Genomic DNA, 23,104 nt, shown 5'->3' with positions numbered 1-23,104 from the left:
GCTCATTAAGTGGAAAAATTGATTCCTAAATGAATGCAATAAGATAGCAATAAACAATTAAACAGTTTTAAAGGTCGATGACTTTCAGTTTGTCAAACTTAGAAACCAGATTTTTAGCCTTAAAACTTTTTCTTTCTCCTCACTTTTATTAATGACCTCAGCTGTAAATGTTTTAGTTACGGACTGTCTCCTTTTCTTACCTCCTTACCCTTTATTCATATTTTACTTCTTCTTTCTTTGCGTAGGACTCGGAATATGAGTTTCTATGACAGGTTAGTCACTATATTATCAACTTGTCGCTAAGTAGCTTGTTTCTGTCTGATTTGATCTCAGAATACTTATGAAGCTGGAAGCTGAACTTATTAGAATTTATAGAATTAATAACTGATGGTACACAAAGCAGATTTATAATTTAACAGGGGATACATTTAACTTTTGATGAGAGAGCGCAGTACTGACCCGTAAAATTACATTTCATATTTCTCAGTGAGATATAAGCTGAATTATTTCCTTTAGGCTGTTCAGACACGTTTCCCGTCTGTGAATTCTAAAGTAATCTTCTGCTCTCCACAAGACTAAGCACACTTTCCTGCAGACAAATCTCACACTATAACTGTTGTGATAAATTGATCCTCCGGTGTTGAAATAGCTGCTTTCTTTGGCTCTTCAGAAAAGAAAAAGCTTATTGTACAAGGTTGCATGGCCAAATGCTCAGGAGTGTCTTGGGAGGTCTGCCTAGAGAAATGTGGTGAAAAAAGGAACAAAACGTTGCCTGAAGACACTGAGCTGAAGGTTCATTAATTAACAAGACAACACTGAGGAGGAAGAGGGAAACGATGAAGGTCTCCAGTCAATCTAGCTCTCCCTCCTGAGAGTGCAGAGCCTCGGGGGAGACACAGGAACAGAAACTCATGTTGTTTCAGATTTTCTGATTTGATGACAACACCATGCTGATATCGGCAGTGCTCTCACTGTGCAGATGCTGGTGTCATCATGATTTGCAGAAAATGAATGTATATAGATGGATTTTGGAAATATTTCACTTTCATTCTTTGTAGACTTTCTCATTTCCTTTCTGCTCTTGCTTTTTGTATGTTTGAGTGTTCCTGACTTTAAAGGCAGCCCTGCAGGGCGCCAATAGTGTGCGTCTCCGAGCCTCTCAGCTCTTATTACTGCAGTTACACTCCTGGGAAGAAGCCCCAGTGGAATCGAAGGAGGGGTGATCAGTGACGCAGAACCGACCAAGGGGAGGTGGTGTATGTGTGTGTGTGTGTGGGCAAGGAAAGCAGAGGAAGCAAAGGGGGCAGAAAGAGAGAGAAGACAGAGAGAGTATCTATCACTGCAGGAGCTACGCCACAGCACAGGGACGGGAGAGGAATCTTAATAATCATGGGGAAATAATTCCGAAGAGAGAAAGAAGAAGATGAGTTGAGGGATTTGGAATGGTTTAAAACTTCCAGAAGAGGTTGATTGATGAAGGAGGATTGAGGACAGATAGAGGAAGAGGATGACTCTCTGCAGTGCTGGTGGAGGTAGAAGAAAGCGCAGGGTGGATGAAGAGTCTACAATCTGACACAGAGAGAGTGCTTGCGTCGCTCTCAGCAGTTTTAACTCCTACAGCTAATGAGAGAACATCAATCACGCAGTGGAGCACTAAGCGAGTGGGCTATTGTCTGCACTTCTGATGTACGGTATCACACAAAAGGTCAACTTCCTGGACAGGTGGAGAAGCCTTCTGGACTGCTGCCTACACACCCTGTTTCCTGTCTATAATTATCTTTACAAAAAGGAGAGCAAGCGGACAACAAAGAAGAGAGATCTGTAACTGAAGCACATCAGGTTAATGATAGAAAGCACATTGACTCTTAGAGGCCACATTCTCCACATCTTATAAATGTGTAATAATGAAGTTGTGGTTTTTTTCCCCCTGAAATTAGATTTCTGGGTTTTGAAAAGAAATCTTCAACACCAGCTTGCATCATCCAGTTGTCCTGACAGCTGCCGGTGGAAGTTCTATTGTGTCCCATGGAGACATAGTTTCATCAGCATACTTTCAACTTGGACATAAAAATTTCACATTAGTCTACTTCACTGTTCTTCACAATTTGATCTCACAAAAAGGCCTATACTGCTGTTGGGGAGCATTAGCTTAGTTGTGCAGGCTTGCCTTTCTCCTTCGTAAGATTTGTGTTTCCAACAGCATTGATTACTCAAATATATTTGCTCACACAAAGCTGGAGATGGCTTATTTTTAGATGGCATTTAATTGCAGTGATGATGCGGTGAATACTCTAAGAGGAGATGCTCACATTTCTTAGCATGTACTTCTATTTATTGCCAGTGTTGGGAGGTAACTAACTCTGTAGCTTACCTGTTGTTCTAAAATAACTGAAGACTGTACAGTTTGATTATATCATTCTCTACAATACTGCTACTATGTTACCTGAACCTATTCTGATCCCAAGGATTTCCTTGATCATAAATCTGTATTCTGTACTGGTCAGTTGAATTGGTTGGTTGGTTTGTTTTCAACACAAGGTTTTGGTGGTAAGACTTTAAATCAGTCACACGATAAAACATTTTCAAACATAACAAGGGAATATAAAAGTTTGCTGGAATCTGAAGTCCCCTTGTTTTTTTACACACAATAAATAAGACGACTACTTTATCTGTGAATAATTATGATTTTTTTTTTTTTTGTTCTCACATCCTGCTGACAACCATAATTAACTTCTCCGGAAGAATTCACCCTGATAGAAAGTTTATTGTCAAAGAGAAGCTTCTTCAGGTTCAGCAATGGATTGGTCTCATCTTAATCACTTACATCTGACATGTTTATCATTGGTCTAAGAATAGTCGTTGTAATACTGTAATAACCATGCATTACCATTCAACATTTTTTCAAGTAAATTGCAGCTACCATTATGCACGAGCTACTTTCAGTCTGTGTTTTTTCTAAAGTTATCATTGCATAAAGGCAGCCATCTGCCATGTTAAATGGGATCTAAGAAAAGAGGGAGACGTTGTAAGAGAAATTGGGGACATTATTTCTCTCAACAAACTGAAACTGAGTGGAAGTCTTCATTATAAAAAACCAAATGCCAACACTGTAGTTGCAGGTGTAGAAATCTTCAGTAATTGGTTGATGTGTGAAGTACACTGTGCAAAGAAGTAAAACCCAGTTTTGTGGTATGCGTATGACATGTGCATGAAATACTGTGGTTAAGTTAAAACTTAGCTGAGATGCTAATTAGCACTTCCACTGCTATCCCACTAATTACAGTCTTATGTGGGCTGAAGCTTTGACAGAGAAGGAGAGGAGGAGGATTAGATTTTCAAAGTGGATTCTCTGCTGCACAAAAAAACTCATCTCTTTGCTGCTCTCTGATGCGGTCGAAGAGGAGTGAGTGGTCAAGTCTTTTCTTGAGATTGGGCCTGCTCTCAGACATTAGTCAGAGCCGTTCAAAGCAAAAAGCTGATTCAGGCTCCCATAGAAATGTAAGGTGTTGCAGGAGGAAGGCAATGACCTTAAAGATTGTAGCATCTAGTGTAACACTATGTGAGTAGAAGTCATGGTGAGGATAGCTTACTGGGTCATTTATCTTTTTTTTAATATTTCACCATTACTGTAAAACTTGCCGACCCAATTGGGCAATTCATCACTGCAGAACAGGGATGTAGCTTTCTGTGGTGTATTTCTTCCTTTGTGGATAACAAAGTGACTGTCTTTCACACTCTCATACTGTACATCCCTAAAGCTTATTATGCAACGCAAGTGTAGTAATGTGAGTGATGAGGAGCAGTGTTAAGAAAGGTTAAATAATGTAATTTTACACCAAACCTCATGAACCAGCTGCCTGCGGCGCTAACATGACTGCTAACAGTTGTCGAAAGCTATAATGACACAAGCAATGATTTACTTTATATTTTATATATGTTATATCCATGCATTATAGATATGCTTTAATTTTAGTCACTTAGCTTTGTTTTTATCTGCCAATAAGTCTGTGAGGAAGTCAGTCAAGTAATACCTCACCCTTAGGATCAGTCTTCAAACACAGGACACTGTTGTTGGGGCCTCTTTTCTTTTCTGTGTGGTTCTAAGATAAGCTTAAATCTCTTTACAATGTTTTGTAAGCGCAAGACAGTAGTTTTTGGAATAAAACGGCACAAAGCTGCTGCTAAGGATGTTCAAGGCTCATGTTTATTTGCCCAAACTTAATTTTGACACCATATTTCTCTGGACCGCAATCTCATTGGATGCACTTTTTTGGGGTTCAGCTTAAGTTTAGTATAACTTCGATACCTTTTACAGAATGCAGACTGAAATAGCACAGCTGCTCTTTTCATGGGTAATATTTAGCATCACTCTGCATAATGTCCACGTGCAGTTTTGGTGTAAAAGTCCTACTGTGAAAACTTTGGTTCCCTCAGTGTTGCATATTATTAATCTCACGGCAATCAAAGTACTTAATCTGAAGATGAGGTTGTTGACCACAGCGGTTGCACAATATGTTTTTAGGGCCATTTGACGAAACAGTTGTTAAGTGGATTGGACATGATTGAAGTGTTAAGTGCTGACATGTGGTGTGTTTTACATGAGTAGATTTATTAGCTGATGTTTGATTTATCCTGTTTTGAATTACAGTAATTGTATTCACAATTCTTCTTACAGTTGGGGATAATCTTCAGTTAAATATCAAGACCCCAGACAAGTTTACCCTCTGGGAAAATCAAGTATGCTCTATCTGAATCTGAATCAGACATTCATGTATTCATCCCCCCTGCTGGTACAGAAATAGAAGCTAGCATGTTTTAATACCAAATCCAATAATACCAGATAATTCAATCAACTGTATTTATGTGTTTATTTTTGTGCAGGTATACCTGATACAATCATAGTTTTACAAAAAAAGGATGTCTCACTGATTCTGAAGTGAAGTTGTTTACCATATAGGCCTTTCTTTACATCTCTCAAACTCCCAGATGCATTGTGTTTCTGCCAGTTTTTGCATCATTACAGCAAGACGACAACTTTTGACTAATAGCTCCAGACTTTGTTGTTGGTTCCAAGATTGCAGAAATGTGTTTTTTTTCCTGTAGTGCTTGATGAACACAGGAACACAGCGTGTCTTTTGTGTTCTCTCTGCTTTTCTCCTGCAATTAGCATCTGTTATAGGCACTAGTGGCAACTCTAGCAGGCAAGTGCTATTTATAACAAGAGCAAGATATGTCACAGCACAGTAGTATCTTTTAAAATCAATAAAACACATTGCCATCTGATTTGACTGTTATTTTGGCTCCAGCTGAGATATAGTTGCTATGTTTGAGTTAAGCTTACTGTATTTCATTTTCATTTTACCTTTAGTTATTCTCGAGAAATCATTGAGGGCAAGCCCTCATTTACAATGACGTCGAGAGTACAATTAAAACGAATAAGAGACAAAAAAGACAAATAACAACAAAGACAAAATACATAGATTATAAGACCAGAAGAATAAGCAGTAAGCAGGTAACTACAGTTAATAACATTTACACTCATGAGTACAGTGAGCTGTGATCAAGTTTTTAAATTGACCCATGGTAACCATTGTATTGAGTTTGAATGTGTTTTGTATTGTGTTCCAGGTGTGTACAGCACAATGAATTGTTGAACACCACAGGTGATGTTTCATTCTGTTTGAAGTGTTAGCTGGTAGAGCTGGTAGAGCTGACACAGCGGCTTCTTGCTTAGATGATTCTTTCCCTCCATCAGTAGCTGGCTTGTCCAAGCCCAGTGAACATGGTAGGCAAAGTTCTATTATTCAACCGTTTACCCAGCTTCCCTCATGGTCACCACTTCAAAGTTCAAACTATGCCTTAAATATTATACTGCAGCTACTTTCACAGAAAGTGGTTGTGCTCGTTTTCCAAACCACTGATACCAAGGCAAGGCACAGGTTATTTATACAGCAACATTAAGCAACAAGGCAATTCAAAATGCTTCACAAAAACATTAAAAGTATGATGACAGAGGGCAGAATTATGAAAAGGGGGGAGAAGAAACACATTGCACAACACAGTGACACACCAACTGGTCAGATTGTTGTGTATTGAAGGCTTCCAGCAAGATTTGGAGCTCTGTTCCCCCCCCCGTGGAGTCCTTCATTTTTCCTTCAATGTTATATTCACACAACAGCTATTTCCTCTCAAAGTGGAACCTAACACTGTTAAAATTGCATACTGCTGTGTCCCTGGAGGTATTAAGTGATGGAAAATAATGATATCCAATAAATTATTATACATTAACATCCAACAAAAAGGACTATGAACAGTGATCATCTGTAAACAACATATTATGCTATTGCTAGAAAGCAATTGTAGCATTCTGAAACTTTCTAGTTACAGTATAACTCTTAGCTACAAATTCGCTCAGAAATAATATTTCCCTTTGGTAGTGTGAAAAGAGATAGGTAGCATGAAAGTTACAATAGCTAACATAAGGAATTCACATCTTGTACAGTAGGGTTAGCTAGGATATACATAGCTGTTGTTGTTTAACAGTAGCTTATGATTTATCAAATATGTTGTAGTCCTTTGAAATATGGTTTTATGTTGAATTGTAGGCTACTATAGATTGTGTTTTGTTTTAGTTGGTGATCGATTAAGAAGAAATTAAATGACTGCAATTTTCAGATACCCTGTTTTTGTACAATTACAACCTAGAACACACAAATACAACATTGTGCAGCATTTGAGCTAGCCTGAGCATGAGTCAGAAGAATATGTCAATTTGTGGGGGTTTGGAGCTGTTATTTCAAAGCCTTATTTAGATTTAAAAAACAAATGATGCAATCACGACTCCTCCTTTAGCTGTCGTGAGTTAGATGATCTTCAGGCGTCCTCTGTCCAGAACAACGTTTGTCCTTCTTGGATCTTACAAAGGCAGCTGGGATGGGTGTGGTGGAACTGGCATCTGTGAAAAGAGTGTTAATCAATTCCCAGGCCTGTACGAGGAAAGAGTTCAGCTGAACTACTCACATTTTCCAAATGTCCGTACACACTGGGACAATTTTAAAGAGCCATCCCTCGACTTCTACTGCTGCCATCATCCGAGCATTTACTAAAGGAAGGAAAGGCGTTGGAACAAGGAGCTGGAGGAATTTTTCGAGGTTCTGTCAGTGCTGGATTTCTTCCAGGCAGATTTTCTGCTTAATCTTCACTTTAAATCCTCCATCATCTGGCTTCCCTTGTCCGGCAAAGCCTCTGGGTCCTGGCAGGGCAGATGATGCCCTGTGACCAGCTGTGACCCTCAGTATCAACAAGATGAGCTGTAAATTCTGTGTGTGTTTGTCTGTTCAAACTCACATCTGTGTGTTGCATGTGGCGTGTGAGTGAGAGAGGGATATAGTGTGTATCTTTGGGTGTTGTGTTTGTGTGTTTATACATATGATTACAAATTTGTGTCCATCGGGCATAAAGTGTAACTGTGAAGATGTTGCAGCATATATGACATTTAAGAAATGACAGGGAATATAATTTGATTTATACCCTTTAGATTATTTCCTTCAATTTAATTTAATGTAAATCTTTTCCTTGGCATCTCTGATGCAGCTTTCATTCCTCAGGCATTTGGCGATGTTACAATTATAAACGTTATTTTATATATATATATATTTAAAAAATCTGTCTGGTGTCCAAAACCCGAGTTGTCTAGAGAAATTAATCGGACCTGATGTTGTTTATATTTTGTGTATTTGCAGCCCATGCATGACAGACTATATATACTGAACCAGCTGCACATTAAACTGGCTCTAGTGTTCATCCAAGAGGCTGTTGGATTATCTACAGCACCACTGGCAGTAGCTTATCCTACACAGTTACAGAAACATTTGTTTTATAAAACTTAATAAATTAAACATTTTTTTGCAAACCACAGTAATGATTATGAATACCTGACGGGCTGTCCTTTATCAGTACATGATGATGATGATGATGTGGTTTTTTGTTATTGTTGTGCACAAAATGCTTATCCTTAAGCTCTAGTCTCCTACCGTAGCGTAGCAGGACATTTCCCCAATGCGATTACTGCCATCACAGATCATCATAGTAGTCTTATGGAAGGATTCATAACTACATCCTCCATAGTGACCCCGAGGTTAGGCATTAAACCCACAACCTTGTTTTCCTGATGGAATTGTTATAAATAATCAAGTGAAGTAGTTTCTGCTCACTTGAGCCCTTCAGCTGTTTCGGTATCAGTATACTGGCACAGATCAGTTCGATCACAAAGCCGAGCGCTGTTTTTTTTTTTTTTTCTGCATGTGAGGTGTGTGATTCTGAAGTAGTGACACAAATGATACTCTTTCAAAAAATACCTTGTCTAAGTATACAAAATTTCCCTTATCATAGAAATGTTGGAGAAGTTTTGTACAATATTTATTCCCAACTGTTTAGGGGAATGTAGGAAATCAACAACAACTGTCAATCTTGAAAATAGCTGATGTTATGTTCAATCACCTAATTTTCATACATTTTTATTGTCAAATTAAATTGAAAATAAACTTACTATTTGGTCTGCATAACATTACATGTGGATTTTCTTTTATATATATATATATATTGTTAAATGTATTAAAATGTATTTTTTGTAAAATGTAAAAACTCAAATACATGTCAAAACAAAAAAGAAAAAAAAAAACATTAAATGTGGAATGTATGCTACTACAGTACCTGTGCCAAAGTTGTGTCCACACCTTATACTTTATAGACATGATGGTAACCATTGAGGGTGCTGGGAAATGTCCAATTAATCACACTCAATTCATGGTCATAATAAACCAACTCAATAGTTGATAAGTTCATTGCCTTTCAGTGTGAATAGTTTCAGGTTGAAAACAGCACTTGTTAGTCATGTCCATAAATTGATACAGTTACGTTAGGGGACACCTTGTAATGTCTGTTATTGATCAATTATCTTCACAATAGATTTACAAAAAGGAAAGCCTTTTTAAATTTTTACCTAATTTGTTTTCACTTTAGACAAAAACATGTCCAACACAATATTTCTCTTTAAGTACCTAATAACTAACATCCTTACTAACATGCTTTTTAATGTAAATACAAAGTAATTCAATAACTGACAAATCAGAAAATGTGATCATAATCAACAATTGCCATAAAACTGTACAACTGTGTAATTTGCTAAGTGTTTGCAAGATGCAATGGCAAAATCCATCCTAAAGGTGAATTCTATGGAAACCTTTTTATCACACAATATATTTTTCCTAACACCCAACAATTTGTCCTCGAATGAAAGTTCTGCAGTTACAGTTTAACAACACTAAACAGGGCTTTATGAGGCTTGTGAGTGCCCCTCAGCATGCTCGAACTCGCTATGTTTTCATTTTTAAATTTTTCCTTCATATTGCCCTTTCACACAGAAATATTTAGAGTGGGATAAATGCGACCAAACTATAGACTGCTCCAAGTTGAACAACATTGGCTCTAACACTGGCAAACCTGGACACTCATCTACCTCAAGCATTTTCTCCTCATTGATGTAATGGATGTGTCCCTGAAGGTTCTTGTTTTTTTGCATGTTTCCTCGGGGCAGGCTGCTGTTGTGCTCTTAATGCAGCACCCAAACAGCATCCAGAGGCTATGGATCACAGCAGCCTTGGAGCAGCCTCTCAGGCTTAATGTTGTGTGAGTGCTGCGAGTATTGATTCCCTGTGTCACCTATGATTATAAACACAGATTAATAGACAGTAAGTTTTCAGCCCCGGGCAGGGAAAAATGTTAGGGGAATGACATTTTCCAGCAGTGTTTGGCTCCATGTTTTGGTCGTTTAATAGAGATGTGACAGCTCGACCTTCGATATATAGCATAAAGTTTCACTTACAATCTGTCCCCGAGGAGAAATTTATCTGTTGCTTTTTCCTGTGGTGTGAGAAGTGCATTGAATACTAAGTAAGCTTTCCCTCAATGTATTTCGCCTCTGTTGTTAAATAATTATAAGACACGTTTACAACCTGTGTTAAAGGATGCCTCTATTTGTCTTTTTTTTTTGGTATAACACAACATTTTGTTCGCAGTTTTTATGATTTCATGTCAGGCTCCATCATATAGAAGATTTATTTATTTTCCCATCCGAGTCGAACACTGATTTTGATAGCTACCATAGGCGATACAAAGTGTCGTGTCGGTGTTCTGTGTGAAGGGATTTCAATGTGACCCATGTGTCTGTCCCTGATAATACCAGAAGTGACTTGTGTGCGTGTCCCTTAGGGTCAGGGATCAGGAGCCTCCCTTATGAGATTTTTGAACATCACAAGCTAACTCAATCCAGTTATCTTGTGTAACCAAACAAGGTTTTCTGGATCAGTTGATGCCAAAGGTTAGAAACCAAAAAGGCTTCACATCATTTAGCTTTGTTAATTCATTCACTGTCGCCGCTGCTGTGAAATTCCATTTAGATAGAGTTTCAAATTCCTCCTCACATTATGCTGTGCCAATTTAAATGCATGAGAGGAAATAATAGAAATGTGAACACTATGGTTATTGTCATCCTAATGGGGAATAATTACACTGTACCACAGAGAAATGGTTAAATTCTGCAGGGCTTTGCACTTTCAGTTTATGACAGCCTGTTCTCAGCACGACATCTCAACTCCTTTTTTTTTATGTCACTGTGTTACTTCAGCTCTTGACCATATACCCACATGGCAGCCATTTTTAATGTTATCATCAGGGAAACCCAAATACTGTTATAATGACCTTCAGACGTGTCACGTTTTATTTTGATGTAGTAAACGAACCAATCATTATCATTTCCCTACTTCAGCAGCAAAAACAAAACAAGACAATGAACAGTAATAGGGACATTGGGCCATATTTCACGTTTAGACACATTTTTTAATAACTATTAGCTATAGTCAACCAGCAGTTAAATTTAGCACAAGGCTACAGATAGGAAGTGACAACCTTACATTTACTTCTATCATTTAGTTCAGTAGGAAAGGCCTCACATACAATTCCTAAAGTATGGTAAAGTATGATGGCTAGATTAGCAAATGTTCGCTAATGTAACCTAGGAAGTGGCTGAATGCTAACATTATTGTTGGATAGGTATTAGCTACCATCAGAATGCGTCTTAGACTAACATTCAGAGAATTTATAGTTCAAATTTACCTGTGACAATCCCAGTTTCTCTGCATTTATCATCTGTAAAACCAGGAACACAACAGTACAATTTTATGAAAGCATTTGAGCCTTGCCCTGAGTTTTATGACAGAGAAGAATGGCCACCAAGGGCACCTAGTGAGTTCAGATCTACTTTAGTCTAATTGCTGCACTTAAATCTGCAGCACAACCTTCAATCAACACTGACACCCTCTGCCCCAAACACAGACTAAAAACCTTCAGAGTTTTTGTTCAGTAAGGACTATGATCGTCAATCACCTCTCAAATCTAGCCTACTCACATTCATGTCCTGGTAATTACAGCATATTTCCAGCTTGTGTCGTTTTTCTTTTTAAATGGTACCTTCACAGGTTTTTCTCAGAGTACAACACTAAATACCGCGTTGTATTCAGCAGGGCTGGATTTCAGGGTGATGTGACTCCACAGTGGCATGGTGATGTCCTCATCCTGTCCAGTGTGATGACTGATACAGGGATGAATGTGTGTGTGTCGCCTGCATGACAGACTGAATACCAGTGTAATTAAAGGTTGGTGGAGGGTGGGCAATAATAAGCTGTCTGCACACAGATGATAGTTTCCTCCTGTTTCTGCTTGAATACCCACTCTGCCTCCCACAGAGTGTTTGTCTCCTGTTTCCATCATGACACAAACATGTTGTTTGCCTCCCTCTGCTGAGACTCAGGCAGGGAAGTTGTGTCAGATGTTTGATTAGCCTCTCTCCGACTTCCTACCACACTTGGGGGTGTTTCTGCGGTCACACACTCTACGCAGAATATTCTCATTAATAACTAGTGGTTGTTTTCCCCTGTGAGGACTGTGCTTTTCCCCCTGTTGCTTGCAAGGAAGTCTCTATAATTTCTGAAAGATTTATGCTGACACTTTGCAGCTCAACTGAAAAAAGCACATCTTTTGGTAAAAGTCATATGGATCTGCTCTATAAATTATTTATTTTGTTTTCCTTTTTGCATTTAGCTAAAGAAGCACATTAAAGAAAATGTCTGCTTCAAGCACAAAAGTGACTACCTACCAACTGGCTAAAGATGTTAGTTTTTAAACAAACAATCAAATGTAATTACAATTTGTATGTAACTTAATTGGTAGGTGAAAATGCAGATTAAAATGGATAAACAGAAGAAGATCTAAGAACCATTAAAACATTTTTTATCTCAGGGTGGGAACTTAGTGACACGTAACTATTGAGAAACCCATTAATAGTCACCAACAAGATAACCTGCAAATAGTTAATGATGTGAGTGTGACATGACAAATTGTCAGTAAAAAACAAGGTCTATTGATTAAGGTTTATATACAGTTACCCATCAGATAAGACAGTTTAAATGTATAAAGTGACCTACCCTATTTTGAAGACAGTCCATGTTGATTTAGTCCCATCTGATGGAGAGAAAAACATGAATTTCAAACACATATATTTCACTGGTATAGCTTGTCACTTTATCAGACCACTGGCTCAGTTGTCAGTCAAAACAGCCTGCCCCTGCAGAGGCATCTAGCTAGAGAGACATTTACAGATACACCAGCAAAAATCTTTTTTCTACAATTCAGTTTATTTCTGCCTGGTTTGAATCCAGAAAGGGCACAGACCTGCACAGCTTGACCTCATCATTTCTTTAACCTTTGGCCTCTCTAGGCAGAACTTCAATCAGGAAAAATGAGGCGGCAGATATACTGCCCACTCCCACAGATACACCTCTCCAGGGCACATTCACATGCTTTACAGCACTGACACATACACGGTGACAGGCTGTTTTCCCCTTGAAATACAATGGTCCTAATCAAAAACCTCCCTTAGGAGGAAAAGTGAAAAGGACACAAATATTCAAATGTACTGCAAACATTGTTAACTTTTCTGATTGAAATGCTGCTCATTTAACAGTGACAAAATGTTGCTTCCAGTTAAAACAGTCCTTATGTTGTGGCCGTAACTTTATGTATTGACATTTTTATTTTTAAGTGCATAAAGCGTTGTCACTTTCAACTAAGTGCTGGAACAGATTGTTTCTTAATTTGTCCCTCTGCCAGCACCCTCATCCTGTCCGTCTCCCTCTTCCTCTCATTACTGTTGCCGCTAAGTAAAGCAGCCTCAGAGCAACCGGGCATGAGCGCGCCTGCTGTCCAATCTCCATATTAAAGCCTACAGAAAAGGTCAGCTTAACAACACCTAAACAGTTATTGACAGGTCAGGAGGACAGGCGAGGGGAAAAGGGAGAAGAAGGTCAGTAATCTGGATAAATACCATGCGATCATGAAATTGAAACTGTCAAAATGTGCAGATTCAGCTGATGGCTGCTTCTTAACAGGCACCTGAGGAAAGATATTTCATTTAAACATTTACCTGTTTATAGACGGTGCTGCGATGCCTCTATGTATCATAAAATCCAATTTTTAGACCTCGAGGAATGATGCATAAAATCAGCAGAATACTTTGAGTTTGAGGACTTTAGATCTTAAACTCTCTTCGAGAGGAAATGCTGGTATCTGCTTCAAAAAGGAGTCCCTGGCTGAGTGAGGAGGTCGCTGCCTCTAATGACCTATCTCATATTTTGCATCATAGCTTTACTCATGAAGGTAAAACATGAAGAAAAGGTGAGGAAAGACAGAGGGACCCTGATTCATTTGTGCTTCTTCAATCCATTTTCATCTTGAACTCCGCACAGAAATGACTAAGTGAGGGGAGAGAAAATGTTGAATAGATGAGCCTCAGTCACTGGAGCTTAATTGAAGCCCTTGATAAGTGTCATTAGCTGAATGTATAGAGTGCAAAAATGGGTCAGTGAAGTGTAGTGAGATCATATAAATGGAAGGATTTTATTTGTGGGGAGATTAAATTTGAGAACGTGGAAAGGGTGTGAAAGAGGGAAAGCGTAAAAAAAAGGCAAAAAGGAGTAAAACAGTAGCTGAACAGTTAAAAAAAGAATTAAGTATTATTGAATTACATCATACTTACTGTGGTGTGTTTTTTATTTTCTTTGAAATGCGTATCACAACTGCTGTGATTTCTTAGAGAAATTCATATTTGTATCCTCTAAAAGCTCTGGAGTGTGTGCTGAACTGACATCCTGTCAGAATTAATGGCCTGATATGACAGTCCTGCTGACGCTAACACGGCTACAGTGTTTTAGTACGATCCTAACATATTAGAAGAACCTGACTGTGTGTATATGGATAGAGTTTTGATGAGAGAATAAACATGTTGTGAACCTTCATTTGTCTCCCCTGCAGATCCATCAGTGCATCACAGACAGAAGACAATGGTGACAGACATGTGCTACCCAACAGAGATATCCAGCCTGATGGACTTTGGCACTCCAGACTGCTCGCTAGGCAAAGGTACGTGTGTTGCTCGTGTTGCCTTGGTGACAGCAGGAAGTGTGCATGGTGATTTATCTTGGCAGTTAAAAGACACAGAGCTGTCAGCTCGACTGGGAGGTTCACACTGGAGCAGAGGTCTGCGTTGGCTGAGCGTGTGAGAAAACATGATGGCAGCTCTGGGTTCCTGGTCAGTGGGGGCTCACAGTTCCCCTCAGGCTCAATAACATGTGCTGTCACATGTTTGGAAATAAGACTGAGAGAATTGATTTACAAGCTGTACATCAATAATTAAGTGTAATTATTGAATCACTGCGAGTAGGTGCGGCACCAGGATGTCACATTCGGATGAACCTTGGTAATAATTTCAGTTGAGCCTGTTCATTTTATAATTTGAACTACAACTTTATAGCTTGTCGTTATTGATAATTAACTTACTGACAGTCTCGCTATGACAAAAATGACTGACATCATTCTCTGGGAAAGGACTAGTGAAATGATTGACTGGCAAAAATTCTTTTTTCAAGTGGCACGCAGCCGGTAATGCTCAAATGATGACAAAATCAGGCTTTTGTTTCTGACTTGTGTACTCTGGAATGTGTAGACCAATACACCCATTCGAGTCATACGTTGTCATTTTGATTCAATTTAAAGTAACACCATCTTATTTGACAAACTATCTGGATAATTTCTTGTTTAATTGATAGAAGACAGGGAGAGGGATAGTCGCTGGGCGAGCTTGATTGACTAGAAAAAGATAGAGCAGCAAACTCCACTGTCAGATCATGACTTTGTCTGAACTCAAACAGAGTATTTGCTGTCAAGGTAATTAAAAAGACAATCATGTCGAAAAAAAATCCAAGGCATTGCTTAAAGACCCTGTCTGCAGTCTGTGTGTATTAGTCTCAATAGTAAATGGATTGAGACATTCACAGTATCTGCAGTCTCAACCAATAATGCAGGTGTTCAGCTGTGCTGTGATGTGTTCAAATAGATACACAGCAAACCAAACACTGAACCATGAAAAATAAATGCACCAAAAACATTTCCTTTAATTACAGGTGATGTAAATATTTGAACTCCCATACTAACATTTAGACTTTTTTTTTTTACTTTGGGTACTACACATGACAATTACACAATTACACCCTGCCAGCTCAAACATTATTCATTGCCACCTTCTTGTCCCTGTTACCTTCTGTTACCTCCTATGGCAGATCAGCGGCACAGCACCTTTACACACTGCAGACAAGGTGTGACCAGTGTTAATATCTTGCCTCGATCCGTCAATGTTTAAAGGGCTATTGCTATCCTCTAAACAAAGGTGATCATTTTCAACCCCAGGTGCCTCCATTGTGTAAAAACATAAATGTACTTTCCCCAATTCCCCCAAATGGTGTGGTGCTTGGTGGCACATCTCAACTGAAAATAACTTTGTCATAGACCAACAAAAATCTGGTTTAAAGACAATGGTTCAATATATTTTTGACTTTGTGTCAAGATTTTGAGATGTTCACCTATCAAAACAGGTTTAAAAGTGCCCTGAATACAATTCTGCTTGCACTTCAGACCATGTGCTTTGGATGGTTCTGAGTGTTTTACAGAGAGGCCTGTGATGGCTCTAGATAATAGTCTCTCTCTTCTGAAGTAATCGAAGTGACCAGCCTGTAATAATACCTACCACAGGAGTTATTGATCATAAAGTCCAATGATCGCTTGTATATTGTTGCTTGATCTGTGGGCTTTGTGTCTGTGTCCTTTTCTTGTCACTTTGACTGCTGTTACTCTCCTTTGTTCTCAAACTGATACCGTACCAGAGAGCCTGGGTCATAATTGCTATTCCAATCCTTTCATCCACTACAGCCCCTTGTATATGACAGAGCAGGCTCAGTGGCTATTAGACAAGCCTCATGTCATTTTCATCAACAATGTGCAGCGACAGTGGTGACCTCAGTCACTCATTCTCCGCCTATTCCTCTCCCCGAGCCCATCACTTCTGCTTTCTGTCTCTTTTTTCTTTTTTTCTTTTTTCCCCCCTTCCACCTCCTCTTCTCTCTCAAGGCTAGCTAATATTTTAATGCTGCTCTGTCCCGGCTCTCTATCAACACTCCCCAGCACTGATAATGCAGACTGACAGGTCAACCGTGTGCAACTGAAAGAAGCGAGTGCAGTACAGCAGAGGGAGAGAGAAAAAAAGAAGGCTTTTAGGATTTCTTCTGGCTTTAATGTGAGCAAAGCAAATGAATGACATAGTGATACAGAGAGTTAAGCCACAGAATAAGGACACAGAGGAGTGGAAAATTTCAGACTGAGGAACTGTCAGGTTAAAAGCAACGCTGTGAAAGAGCTTCAGTGTAGCTGAGAGGCAGGCTACAGCATGACCTTGGAATTATGATGGGCTACATTTGGTCAAGTATTTCTTATTCAAAGAATATGATGAGACTCTATGTCAATATAAGTGGTTATAATTAGCCAGAGTAATAACACTATTTGTCTCAATAAGATGTGTTGGCTGTTAATACTACATTGATGCCCATAAACATGCCCTTACTATGTATGCGTTGCCTTCTAATGAGGTTTGAAATCATCTGTAAAAGAGGTATTGTTTGATTTGTTGTCTCAGCTTGCATCAGTCAGACAGAAACAAGTCAGAAACGTGACAGTAATCCTTGAGGTGTCAGTGTGTGATTGACAGATCCATTGCCTCATGTGACAAGTATCTGGTTAGGGCGCTTCTGATCTTCAGAGGGAGCTAAAACACTGAGTGTCAACCTCTGACAGGCAGCACAAACCCCCCCCCCCCCCCCCCCCCCCCGCTCTGAGCTGGCGTCTTGTCTTTAAATGAAAAAAGGTTCAACGCATCTTTCTCTTTTGTACACAAACTCAAACACATTAAGCTTGCACTTTTCTTTTAGTATGCTAGTTGTGTCACTCTTCTGCTCATAAACAAAAAAAAAAATCCATTATAAGTTTATATGCAGCCAAGGTCTAAAGGCTGAATTAATTCTGCTGCGTCCCTATCTGTTTTTCTCGTACCACCTGTACCTGCCTGAGGGTTTCAAGCCCTAAGAGCCCTGTGAGGCAAACCGGACCTCTGTAACTGTGTCCACACACGGCCAAATTCCCATCAGTTCTGACACAGACTGCCCTGCCAGACAGAAGAGGGGTAAAAGATAACACAGGAAAGTTCTTACTAATTATCCAATCTTGAAGTGTAGAGCTAAGGATGAACCTCACATCAGTCCTCCTTCCTGGTCCATTTTTCAACGTGGTTATACAAATGTTACACTTGCAGCATTTTAATACTAAATGTGCAATCCTATCTCTCCTGGTTGAAGCACACATCCAGATTTCAGGAAGCGTCTAATGTAAACTTGTGTGGGCTACAAAGACTGTATGGGCTCAGAGGGAGTGCATGACTTTTAAACATACGGTAAGGTGCTTTATTGTTCTCTGTTCAACGTAATTGATCTCGCCCTCCTCTGCTTGCTCTCGGCCATCAGGTGGAGTGAGAGCTCCACTGACTCACCGGCTTTATTACCTGAGGCCTGAGGTGCAGTTTGTTTTCCCCTCCCCCTCTCGTCTGTACTCTAGAGAGGGGGGGAAGCAGTAGTGGGCATGGGGTGAAAGTTGTCCTCGATGCTGCAGGGCGTGTCACTAAACAGGTACATAGAAAGTGGAGAAGAAAGAAAGAAAAAACAGAGAACAGACAGAGAGAAAAGGAGCAGGAAATGTAACCAAGCAGCTCTGGGGGGGGGGGGGGGGGGGGGGGGGGGGGGGGGGGGGGGGGGGGCGGGAGAGAAACATGACTTCCTGGTAACCTGTCTGGGTGGAGCCTCAGCTAGCAGGGCTGGGAGCGGCCGGCTGTGTTGGTGCCGTCAGTATGTTGGTTTGAAAGGTGCGTGCACTGATCTGTAAGTCTACATGTGTTGTGTGTGTGTGTGAGTGTATGAAGTGTGTGTTCCTGTTTTTTCCCACCTGCTATGAGAGCTCACACCACAGTTGACAGTGGAGTCAAGCGGAGCCTGTGCCGAGGAGGACATGAGGTCCGAGAAGGAGGAGGGGAAGGCCGGTGAGTGACAGAGGGGGGCGATAGTGGCGTCGGGAGATGTTGCTTGGGTGTGCACTCGCACACATAAACGTGTCATTAGTGTGTGCGAGTAGGCTCAAGTGCATATGTGTGTGTGATTGCCTGCGTTGTTTGTGTGAAAGGAATTTGAATGGCGAACCCAAAAAAATCTAACTTAAACTATCAATGTTTGACATTGAATGGGATTCATACAGTGATGGAAGGTCAAGCCTCTGCCACGCTATATTTATTGGGGAAATCAAGTCCTTTTTTAATCAGAAAGATGTCATCCATTTATCATTAAGAAGATATTGTTTTAGATTCAGCTACCTCACATTAGGTAGGTAATGGAGGGCTGGAATTTAAGCTTGAAGTAATAAAATGCCTGCATTCATCATCTTTCGATGACTTGTATGTCACCAAATGGTGAAGAATGGTGAGGAAGAAATCCATGACCTTTAACTGTCATCTTTTTTTATATTCAGCCCAAAACACAGAGACTTTTTAATTTACTTTTACCAAAGACCAATTCCAGTTTTGACAGACTGTTATGTTACAAAGATTTGTGTTAAAATGATATCTGGGGCTATACTCAAAACATTCAGGACTTGAGCCCCTGTAAACATGACCTGGCGACGTGCCTGCCAAAGACACATTGGCCTTAATGATATATATTTGAGAGAGTAGGATCAGAGTTCACTTCCATTTCTTCCTAAATATATCCATAACATGTTCATTTGTATCATCCAAATAGCTTGCAGCCTGCGTTATGACTACAAACAACTTAAATCAATTCAGTTTGAATATAAAGTGGACAACATTTATCCAACCTGAACCATCTGAAATGTTAAGATGCTGTTTATTCTAACAGATATTTATAACAACATTACACCTGGAAAAAGGTGCATTTTCCATCATGACGATAAATAACTTTTCTTAGATGTTATGACCCTAAAAACACTTCTTCTGTACTTAAAGTAAAACCATGAATGCGGGACTTTAACTTTCAATCAAGGATTTTTTTAAAGGTGTTATTATTTTTTCACCACAATATGTAAGCAAACATCAATACATTGTGATTTTACTGCAGGTGTATTAACCTTTTTTCTGCATGATCTTTGGCACAGACCTGCATTTTTAAAACATATTCCATATTGTTTTTCTTAAGATAATGAATGAATACTATTCGGTTAGATTCTGTGCTGTATGCAGAATTCAGTATTTTAGTAGACATACTAAATATTGCATCATGTGAGCGGTAATGACTACGATTAATACCAAGATGTTCAATGAAGTTCAGTTATTTGAAGTCTGATGATTCTTTGAGAAGAAAGTTTGGTTTTGGATGTGATTGTTTGTGTGTGTGTGTGTTGATCTTCACATTCATATGCACTTGTGTGTATGTTGTGATGGTTCATGAATGTTTAGTGTTGAGTTTAATTCTGCTGTGTTTAGTGGGCTCCCTGCTTGGCTGTTGTACCCTGAGGTCACTACTAAAAATTGCAGAAGATAATGAGTTTGAGAGGTTGCACTAAAACAGACAGATGGCACAATAGCTATAAACTTCATACTCAAAGTTTTGTTGTTAACAAAAACACATAACAGACAAGACGTGGCAAATCTCCATCATTTGTTGTTTTTAGTATTATTTCTCCTCAGTGTCTGGTAGAGCTGTTGCTAATCAAGAACCATTATCACTCTCATCATCTCCATACGTGTTAAACAGAATATTAATGAGCACATTGTGTACATATTTCACTTGATTTGATCTCCTCTGTGAGACTCTTTAAGTTTCCTACACATTTCAGTGGCACTTCCAGAGTCTCACACAGCTTGGGGGATTTGCTGCCCTGCCCCGGGACATGAGGGAGGTTTCACATCAAATCATTTCCAGCTCTCCACAGACCAGATCCTGCTGGTTCTGACAGATGTTTAGTCTTCAACAGATCCAAAAGCGGGACAAAGGCCCTGTGGCATTTGTTCCTCTGTGGTATATACAAGTTGGTTAACATCATGGGCCGCGCCCCTTTGCTGAGTACTCTGCTCAGCCAGTGTTGTGCAGATGTTTAAGACCAGTTACAGTGTATGCCCTTATTCACATAAATATTTAAAAATATCCTCATGTCCACCTGAGCTAAGGACTTTTTTTGAGGGCTCTCTGGTTGAATTGTCGAGCCATCTCTCTACAATCCAACCAATGTACAAAAAAAAAGAATGCCTTCTGAATACGTTGAATGAGGATGAGATGTTCTGTTGTTGAATTTGTAAACAGGGATTTAACCACAAACTCTCCAGATCATTAAAGAACAGTTTGCCACAAATTCTGCATTTCACCTTCATGCTGATTGTTTGTTTTTCGATTTAGTTTTAGATTGAGGCACTCAGGTCAGTTTGGTTAGCTCCAGCCAGCAAGTAGTAAGCCGAGCTAAGCCTAGCATGAAACCATGAGGAAATAAAATGTCCACATTTGAAGAAAAAATAAAACAATCCCAGCCACCAGCACCTCTAGAGATCAAAAGATATTGTTTAAGACATCATTACTTTTTTCAGGAAGGTAGAGTATAACTCCCATAAGAAGGAAATGCCATGTTTCAACACCTCATTTTTGTACAGATAAAAAAAAACAAGATAAACTCTTATAAGCTTTAGAGTGGCTTTTTTTCTTTTAATAAGCATAACCAGGCTGATCGTTAACCCCCAATTCCAGTCTTTGTTCTTAAATTAATTTAATTAACACAATGGGAAAAATCATATTATCATCATTATTATTGAAAACTTGTTTACAAAATCAAAAGATTATCTGTTCCTCCTCAGAACCACCACATAAGTAAATGGATTTTGTGTAATTGCTAGCTTATCCCCTTTCTTTAAAACAAACCCAAAAATGGGCAGTGAATGACGCCGGTGTCCAGTGACAGTAAGGGCATGGACCAGGACAGCCGTGTTACAAATCCAAATAGCCTTGTCTAAGTTCTCAGAGCTCATCCAGTGGTTCATCCCTGGCAGAGTGCCTAATCTGCACATAATAAACGTGTGAATCAATTACAACTATCTGCACTTGGCATCCTTGTACTGACCTCAGTTGTAATGTAAACCCACAGGCAATTAATTAATGGAAGCGGGTCCCAATAGATACTGTACTCACACACATATACTGTACACTAAGGGCCCTTTGAATGGAAGGAGTATTCAAACACATAACAAAAAAACAGGCAACAGAAAATGCTTATGCTACTTAGCATTTAGACTTTATAGAGTAAAACAATACCATCATCATCATATACTCTGATTGCCTAGATAAACTGAACCAGTGAATGCATGTTTGGTCTGCAGGATGAATTACCATTATGCAAGTTATACTCCAGTCAGGTAGGTTTGAAGCCCAGCTAAATTAATTATTTATGCCCATATGTATTATAGAGAGGCAGTGTGATACCCTGAGTAGGAAATTGACCTAACCCTTACATGCATGCCGTAGCTTTTCAGGATGCAGAAAGCACGGTGCCTGGTGTCTCAGCGTGTCGGGGGAAAAAAAAGGAATAAGGTTGCTCTGTTTTCTCTTTTCGATCCCTTGGAATTTGAGATGGATGCTTGTCATGGCTTTAACAGCTATTTCTAGATTAAGCATGTCAAATCTGAAACTATACAACCCACACAGGTCTATACAACCGCTGATCAAGTTCCCCCCGAGACCACGACAATAAATATTCTAAATATAGTCCTGCAGATGATTTAAAAAAAGAGCCCCTAATCACTGTTGCCTACCTCTGCCACCCACCCACAACCTCCCCATGTTTTGAGGCTCAGCAGGGAGCTGTTTACAAAATGAATATATGTTTATTTCTGAAGCCTTTCAGTCTTATGCTCTCCCCCCCCCCCCCCAGTACTTCTGTCAGATATCAGTTTGGGGTGGATTTGGTGCTATTCTTCTACTAATCCTGAAGAAGCAATTGGATTTTCCTTTTGTCTGGAGTTGTAAACAGAGTCTCTAAGATGTCAAGATTATTCTATTAAGGGAAACACAAAACAAACGGGTTACCACTATGGGGTCTTGTAAGATACAATTTCAATTTATATGAACTAGTTTCACTTTACATATTTGTCATTTTTTCTGTCTTTGTTGCCTGTTTTTGTAACTTGTCTAATTTTGTAACAAAACTAAGAATCTAGAGCCATTTTCTTTTAGACTTTGTTAGTTTCAGTATTGTGTTGAGCTAAATACTAACCTGGCAAAATGAGGATGCTATTGCTAGTGTAATGTATTTTATTTGTTTGTTTATTTAACAGGGACACAAAACACATTGCTTCATATGTAAAATACAAAGGTAGATGCCATGCATACAGGTTCCAGCTGTGGCTAATAACCCCTGACCCTGGCTGGGCTTGGATTAAAACAGAATCGTTAGACTTAAAGAAATACAGAATCAGTGATACTATACAAATATAGATATTATAAGAGATTAAATAAGACCAAACAGTAAAATGAGGATTATAAAAGGAAGCACTCAATGCTTACAGACTTGC

At 39.3% G+C, this 23,104-nt stretch overlaps 1 protein-coding gene across 8 annotated transcripts in view; it reads left to right on the top strand.

The window, feature by feature from the left end:
• Positions 1 to 23,104, top strand: part of kaznb (kazrin, periplakin interacting protein b) — a 107,078-nt gene that overhangs the window by 63,644 nt on the left and 20,330 nt on the right. For 7 of the 8 annotated variants that reach the window (XR_009673868.1, XM_061043080.1, XM_061043081.1 and 4 more), the window contains one exon: positions 14,425 to 14,532. Coding sequence is in view for 7 of the 8 variants with exons in the window: in XM_061043080.1 (XP_060899063.1) it covers positions 14,425 to 14,532 (108 nt within the window). In the remaining variant the exon portion in view is untranslated. Of the gene's footprint in view, positions 1 to 14,424; positions 14,533 to 18,320; positions 18,584 to 23,104 lie in introns of those variants that run through there. The other variant, XM_061043083.1, reaches the window with a different exon arrangement.

This window comes from Labrus mixtus, chromosome 7 (genome assembly GCF_963584025.1).
Source record: "Labrus mixtus chromosome 7, fLabMix1.1, whole genome shotgun sequence".
In the NCBI taxonomy this organism is placed as follows: domain Eukaryota; kingdom Metazoa; phylum Chordata; class Actinopteri; order Labriformes; family Labridae; genus Labrus; species Labrus mixtus.
The sequence above is the reverse complement of the archived record's forward strand: the minus strand, read 5'-3'. Positions and strand labels throughout refer to the sequence as shown.